The sequence below is a fragment of the Phragmites australis genome, chromosome 14 (genome assembly GCF_958298935.1).
Source record: "Phragmites australis chromosome 14, lpPhrAust1.1, whole genome shotgun sequence".
NCBI classification, from domain to species: Eukaryota; Viridiplantae; Streptophyta; class Magnoliopsida; order Poales; family Poaceae; genus Phragmites; species Phragmites australis.
This window is the reverse complement of record NC_084934.1, coordinates 24688300-24696107: the sequence shown is the minus strand read 5'-3', so window position 1 is coordinate 24696107 and position 7808 is coordinate 24688300. Positions and strand designations below refer to the sequence as shown.

General features: G+C 40.9%; 1 protein-coding gene across 3 annotated transcripts; it reads right to left on the bottom strand.

Annotated features, from left to right (window-relative positions):
- Window positions 1-820: 820 nt before the first annotated feature.
- Window positions 821-7120, bottom strand: LOC133890559 (pheophytinase, chloroplastic-like). Of its 3 annotated transcripts, none has more exons than XM_062330979.1 (10): window positions 6582-7120; window positions 6376-6468; window positions 5732-5940; window positions 5054-5198; window positions 4903-4975; window positions 3269-3415; window positions 3063-3188; window positions 2762-2949; window positions 2520-2643; window positions 821-1046 (listed from the first exon to the last, which is right to left on the bottom strand). In XM_062330979.1, the coding sequence occupies exons 1-8, from the start codon at window positions 7103-7105 to the stop codon at window positions 2890-2892; spliced, it is 1377 nt and encodes a 458-aa protein (XP_062186963.1). In that variant the 5' UTR covers window positions 7106-7120; the 3' UTR covers window positions 821-1046; window positions 2520-2643; window positions 2762-2889. The 3 variants fall into 3 exon arrangements, with proteins under 3 accessions (XP_062186963.1, XP_062186961.1, XP_062186962.1); XM_062330977.1 differs by lacking the exon at window positions 821-1046 and adding an exon at window positions 1335-1820; XM_062330978.1 differs by lacking the exon at window positions 821-1046 and adding an exon at window positions 1335-1605.
- Window positions 7121-7808: the final 688 nt, after the last annotated feature.

Below are 7808 nucleotides of genomic sequence, written 5' to 3'. Positions count from 1 at the left end.
CGATTCCTTTTTCTTTCTTGTTTGCAAGGACCGAGCCTTTTTCATGGAGAAGACAACACGTCCTTGTTGTTGTTGTGATAGCCAGACGACGCCTTCGTAGAACGACGGTCGACAGAACAGAACAACTCAACACGTGATAGATTTTATTGTGACATGATTTAATAATTAAGGATTCACTAAAAATTCGATATATCCTGAAGATAGATCATCATTGTATACGCGTCCTTCATCCGACACAGTAGATCTTATAATCACCATGAGGTAAGTCATTGATATTCCAATCAATTCATCATGTGGAACACAAAATCTATCCCCGGATTAGAAAAGAGTTATCCAAATATTCAAAACTAATACAATCTAAGAAAGTTACACTCAGAGACTCCGAGTACGGTACGCCTTCCTAACCCAACTATATAAGGAGGATAGGGTTACGTCCAAAGACAACCAAGGTAAGGTTTGAAGCCAAAAGCCGGACAAGCAATACGAAGCAAACCTAGTCAGATAGAAGTAGAAATAACCTATTGAAATCCACAACAGATTCGAGGCACGAGATTCATTCGATAATAGTTTCAGGATTTAGAACACGAGAGAATTTATCAAGATACTTAAGATTAATATAGACACACCCTATTGTAATTGTCTTTTTCTGAGATTAATCAAGGCAGAACAGAACATATATCTATTATCCTAGAAGAGGTATGAACCTGTATAAAATTCCGTATCCTCTTTGATACGTACAATTAATAACTAAGTATCCTTACTTTAAATAAGTATTTATATAATCGACTTTACCGATCATTAATGTCAGGAGATAACTGACCAAACCAGAGGAAAGAGAGCGAGTGCGGTTGAAAGATAATGGTGATGAAGCGGTGAACTGAGTAGTTTGCTAGAGGAAGAAAAGTTTAATCCCAAGCAACTTGCAAGGTTCCTTATCCTCCAGACGGACAATGGAAGTTTTCAGATACATGGAGCAAGACAAGAACAGGGTATAGTTATTACTTCACCGGAAGAAGAAAAACGAAGAACTTGCAAGAATGAAGAATCTGCAAGGAGAATATCCATCTTTGAGGTGCTGGAAGTCACATCAACTTGGAACTAGAACAATAAGCGGAATTTTCTTTTTCTTGTACGATCCTATGGACCTTTTCTAGGTGTAATCATTTAAGGTCTATTTGGAACGCAATATTCTGAAAACACAGAAATAGGAAAAATGTAGGATTAGAATATCCTAGCACTTGAATCCTACAGAATAAAAAAACATAGGAAAACTACAAGAATGACCATTTGAATGAAGCGTAGAAAAAACATAGGAATCAGAAGAGAGAGACACAAATTAAATTTTCCATGAGATTCCTTCAAAATTCTTATGAAAAAAGCCATCTCATAGGATGTTCATAGGAATTTAACAAGCCCATTCCTTTGTTCCAAAGGATCTAGGAAAAATTCCTAAGGATTAAAATCCTCCAAAATTGCTATGAAAATCCTACGATCCAAAGAGGCCTTTAGATGAACAAATATCTCTCCTGTTGCATGCAGCAGAACGGTACAGAAATTTGGTAGTACATCCGATCTGTCAGAGTCACATGACGTATATTTCGTCCCCTGGTACAGGGTGTAATCCAGCACTTGTTCTTTGAGTATACAATTTTTATATACCTTACATTAAGGAAAGTACATATAAATATGGAATTAAACATATCATCATGATGCACTTGGAACATTAATAGATTAACCCCACTAGGATGCAGAATTAGATGTTGCCAGACGTATTGAAAGTAACATAAGCGAAGTCATTACTGTAGACGTTCTAAAGGGATCTGCATCAAAATACCATTATATCGTCAATATAGAAACAGCAAGTGCACGTTAACGTTAACGTTAAAGCTTTTATGTTACCAAAATGGGGAACAATTTTATTCAACTTTCTTTTCTCTTTTCTTCTTGCTGCTGAAAGAGATATTTCAAGTGAGACAACCGTTGTTTTAACTTCAACCATGTCTTTCACTTTTATAAGAATATATATACAAATTGTGCAGACTCAATTATAAGAATACTTTTTAAGGAAACAAAGGACACACACAGATATATATATCCCGAGAGTACGTACACTCACATACGTATCTTATAACATAGGGAGTATCTCATATAATAAATGGTATGTACATAGAACATGTGAGTATATAAGATCATCTAAGTGTTATGTATACTTTTTTAGATTGTTTGTACATATTTTTTTTAAGTATATTACATTTTATATACAAATATGAAGGTATTATCAAAATCTATTAAAATTGATGGACTTCTTTTTAATTTTTTCATGTACTAATTCACATTGGAGTATCTTAGAATGAGTATATAAGTATACTCATATCCAGTTCATTTATATTGTATATTATACTAGGGAGTATATACTCTCGGGAGTTTTATATATATATATATATATATATATATATATATTGCTATCGCTTTCACTATAACTTCAACCAGAATAGAACCACTGTGCTGCCGGGACTAACCTCTCTGCTCTGAGGAGACAGGTTCTTCCTTTGCTGTAATAAAATCAGATGTTTCCTCATGATTTCTTATACTTGAATTATAATGAGTCAAATAAAGTTTGCCACCAGCATTCAGATGCAAGTACTGCAGAGCACAGGAGCATAACTTATTCCCCAGAAAATTAGCAGCAGTAAAAAAATTTTGCTGTCAATTTCAGACAAACGTATGACCATGTTGACAGTTTGGCAGAGGAAACACTTACCATGGTTGTAACAGAAGGGCTCATTTGTTATCCCAAAATAATACAACCATGCATTCCCATTTTCCAGCAAATCCAGGCTCCAGTGGGAAAGGGCTCTAATAAAGACAGAAAGCAGGCCCACCCATGTGCTAACTATGGAGCTTAACAAATGATTCGACAAGTGGATTTACAAGCTCAGGTGCTTCATCCTGCAAGACAAATACAAACAAATAAAACAGCAGCCACCAGATGCACAGTTACAAAACACTAGGCAGGTTGCAATATAAAATAGCTGACTATTTTCATCTGTTACAAAGAGGACCTGCGGACAGTGTCCAACATCTGGCAAGACAACAAAATCTTCGACTGCATCAAAAGATGCATAGGCTCTTCCAAGCTCCACAGGCTCCCATGGGTCTTTCTCCCCCCAGGCTACCAAAACTGGACACTGCACAATACAAAAGAAGTCCATATACAATTTATAAAATCAAAATGAATTATTAATCACACAACTAAGAGCATCCTAACCTTCACTAATGGAAGCAACTCTTCGGGTAGAGGACCTCCTGAGTAGCAGATGAACTCAAGGAATACATCCACTGCACCAGGATCAAGCCCTGGCTGTAGAATAATCTGAACTAACTCATCTGTCACTGCAGATGTGTCATGGTAGCACTGCAGAAATTTTCATCAGAAGTAGAAAAACATAAAAGTCGAGATGTGTAAAATCTAAAGGTAGAACTACTTATCATTATAGAAGGCAAAAAAATATCTCTAAATTTTGTTAATGAAACAAAAGGATCTCCGTGTTTCAGTGAGAAAAAATGTAAGAAGTTCTCCGACTTTGTTAGTGATTGTTTCTTATTGAGTTGCATACACCAACCAGTTCACCCAAAAGTCTAAGCATATGAGGAAAGGTGGGCAATGTACTCATACTTCAACACTCCCCTTCACTTGTTGGACTCGAACTCAAGCTTAAGTTATCAAATGCTACTACATTTTTTATTTAAATTATGCCATCTAAGACTCAAACTGAAGAACCTTGGCTCTAGTACAATATTAAGTAGTATGCATCAACCAGTTCACTCAAAAGTCTAAGCAAAATGAAGAAAGGTGGGCAATAAACTCGTTCTTCAACATTTCTATTGTAAGATGAATTTATGAAGGGTTTTTTCAAAAACCCATGACTTTTTGAGTAAACCAGGTGAAACTGCTTTATGCTATTTGATGCATGTAGCGCAATATCCGCTACAACATCCATGCATGTATGTGCTCACATATCTGATTCAAAACATCATACCATGTCATCTTCTAAACAGACTAACAACAATCATGTAATATTTTTTTGTAGTACAAGACTTAAAATAAATAGACAAACTACACTACCGCTTTGACAAGGAAAGAAGATAAATGTTGAGGAACAATAAAATTTTCTACTGTTCTCATGGAATAGTGAGTCGTAAGTTATTACATTTCTATTCTAGATGGGGAATGGAATTCAGTAGTTAGACTGAAAATTGGTGCAATGAAATTGGAGTTCTCTTCAGCACACTAGTCCTAAGCCTTTCTACATGGCACATCTCATCAAAGAACATACTAAGCAGCAAAATGCCAAAAACGGCCTTCAGTTTATTCTGGTAGTAGACAAGTTATGGATCCGTATCCTAAGTCTGGCATGGTTTTTTCCTGCTATTACATATGACAAGGAGCATGCAAACCTCTCAAAGCCTCGGAGGATAAGATGGCTCTTCTAAACATCTAGTTTACCGCTATTGTTGTAGACAAATATTAGGAACCTTCTGTAAGAGAGCTGGGCTTGTGCAGAAGACCCATACACCAGTAAGTTAGGGAACATGGTTTGTAACAAAAAGGTTGAACTTATCAATGGAAAAACTCCGTCTTGAAAAGTACATGTTTTAGGGCTAAATCTTATGGTAGCTTTCAGCTCTACAAGCCTTGGTCTAAATATATTAGTGCAGTGTTTTGCAACACATAGTTTTGTTCACATAAGTATTTTTGTCCTCAACATAAGATTTGAATGGAGTAGTAATTTTTTTAAGGAATTTTTAGAAACTTCCCAGCTACATATCATGTGCCATAAATTTTACATATATGCCTTGAATACATTTCTTTTACAAGATTAGAGGCTAAATAGAAAATACCTGACAAAGAATATTTTTCACAGATTCTGGTGTGGCAACAGCATTAAAAAAGAGCTTCCCAACAATAGTGTTCCTAGAACCCACAAAAGGCATTATAACAAGCAACTAGTGAGCATTAAGATCCCATGCTGGAGTACGAAATACAAATTACCTTAGGAGACTTTGGAACGATTTGATGAAAGGCTTTCCAAACCACGGCTGTTTCTTGATATGAAGCATCCTTAGTGAAATATCCAATAAAACAATACCCTTACACTTCTGAGGTTCCATAACAGCTGCCTGCAGACCAACAAGACCTGCAGGATAATAAAGACAGCACAAAGATCGGTCTAATTAATCAGCATCATGACTTTACTCATTTCAATAATAACTAAAAATAAGAATATCAAGCCGGGGCATCCAGCATTTCAATGAGAAAATGTGCCTTTCAACAGATTGTACAGATGTTCTGCTAAGACTCCTACATCAATACCTCATGTTAACATAAAATTATCCATCTAATATATAATAAAGCTTAGGACAGTACAGGTGTTCTACAGCTGCTAGAAAAAGAGTAATATGCTAGAAATTCTAACAAAAAAGATCATGTCCTCACTATGGTGAGTCATAATTATGATTATAATATAACCATTGGATGTTATTAGGAACCTTTTCAAATCCAAAAGATAAGAAGGAAGCCCAATACATAAAACCAACTGTCATTAAGTACGATATAGTTCCCTTATATTGAATAAATAGTGGAATATCTTAGGAGTAACAGCGCAATTGTGCTGCAGCAGAAGCAGCACTTATACTAGTTGTTGTTAAATTATGTAAGCATCCAACATACCTCCAATTGAATTGCATATGAAGAAAGCTTCACTCATGACCACTTGAGCGCAAAACGTATTCAGCTGTTCTCCCCATGTCTCAAAGGTATAAAAGTTCTCTTCAATCTCACGTGGATTAGGCTTATCAGAATATCCGTAACCAATTAGATCAATCGCATATACCCTGTTTTCCTTGGCAAGAACAGGAATATTTTTCCGCCAATGGTCACTGAAAAAGAAAAGGAGGAATATGTACATCATTGCTAAGCAAAGACAGCCGCTCTTAACTTTCAGAGAGCATACACGTCGTCATTAAAAGGCCTAGCAATATTTTAGTCTCATTTTTGGGAACCCGGAAAAGAGTAACTTTCAAGCGAAATAATGACGGAACTTTTCAAAATGGTAGGTCGAACAATTCTTCTCCTAAAGCTGGATGCCTGGATCATAAGATGACCACAAGTTCTAAACTACCAAGTTAATGGACAATTCTCCCCTGGTCATTGTGCCTACCTTAGCAGTTTTATGAAGAACAATATAAGAACAGCTAATGAACTCACTGAACTGGTACACTTACGAAATGCAATTGCCTGCAATTTGCAAATAGGAAACAAATACAGAAAATCGTACATGATAAGAAACAGAAATTAGTGTGTATGACGTGCACCTGTTTGCCCCAAACCCATGAATCAGAACCAATGCAGGGCCCGACGTCCCCGCGTGCTGATACCGAATGTTGTAGCCCCTCCATTTCCATGTGCTACATGCAGAGGAAAAAGGGAGCGATTGGCCATAAGCAACATGACACGTGATTTTCGTAACAATAAACCGTAATCGGACCCGAGACGTCACGTCAGGCGCGGCGGTACCTACCCGGTAGTTACTTGAGGCTGAGGCTCCATCGGCGGGGATGGGGCGGCCGGAACTGGAGCGTCCGGGACCGGCGCAACGGGGGCCCTATCCTCTACCGGGTCCGCTTTGGAGCTGGAGGCCGCGGCGCGCAGCCTGGAGCGCGGCGCGTCTCCCGTGGAGGGCTCGCAACGCCTCGAGAGCCGCGGCGGCTGGGGGAAGGCGGCCGCGCCGGGCGCCGTGGACATGTTGCGGCGCGCGGAGAGGGAGACCACGGGGAGTGGGCTGGGGGCGGCGGTGCTCGCCATCCCGCCGCGCTCACGGAGTTGGGGACCGGAGGGGGGAGCGACGAATCGGAGCGAGAGCAGAAGCAACGGCTCCTCGTCTGTTGGTGTCGCGCGTTTTGCCGCGTGGGCGAAACGGGACGGGAGGAGCGGAGCGGGGCGAGTGGACGGGGCGACGTTTCGTGGGCCCTGATTGCCGCGGATTCGCGGGCGGCACGCGAGATATGCCCACCAAACCGCCCTTGCCACGGGGGCTAGCGGCATTGCTTGCGCATTCGGCCAGTTGCACGGCCCGGACCACGGCACTTCACTTCTCCGGGGGTCGCTTGGGAGACGGCTGCAGCTTGCCCGTCACTTCAATTCCGAAGCATCAGGGATCCATCAATCTCCCACCCGGGCTAACGCGATAAGGGTGGTGACGGGTTGGGTCGAAATGAAATTGGATGGAGCGAGAATGTATCCTATTTAAATCTCGAGAGAGTAAACCTGATTTGGCCGTGAAGTGCTTATCGGGAGCAAAAGCAATCCTGATCCTGCCTCTGACAGGTACCTAAGACTAAATGGCGTGTGGCCGGTTTGCGATGAGGGTGGCACGGAGTGCGACGAAGGCGAGCGATCAGGGTGCAACGACGGCAGGCGATTGGGGCGACAAGCTCCTCCCCACCAAGACCACTGTCTGGTGTGTTTGCGCGCACCGCCCAGCTGGATGATTTCGAGGACGAAGAAAAGCCTCATCAATGATTTGCCGGACATGGACGACCTGGCGACCACGGGCTGGGTTGGCTGGCTTCCTTGTTTCGGGCTCGCGGGGGGCAAACGCAACCTCGGCTCCGAACCCGATTCGGGTCGGGCCCTGACCCGATGGTCTCGTGGGGCTATTTTTCCATTGAATCCGTCCCTGTCGGGTCTGAAATCCGCGGGGACCCGACCCGATCCGACAAGGTAAATTGTCATCCCTATATCGCGA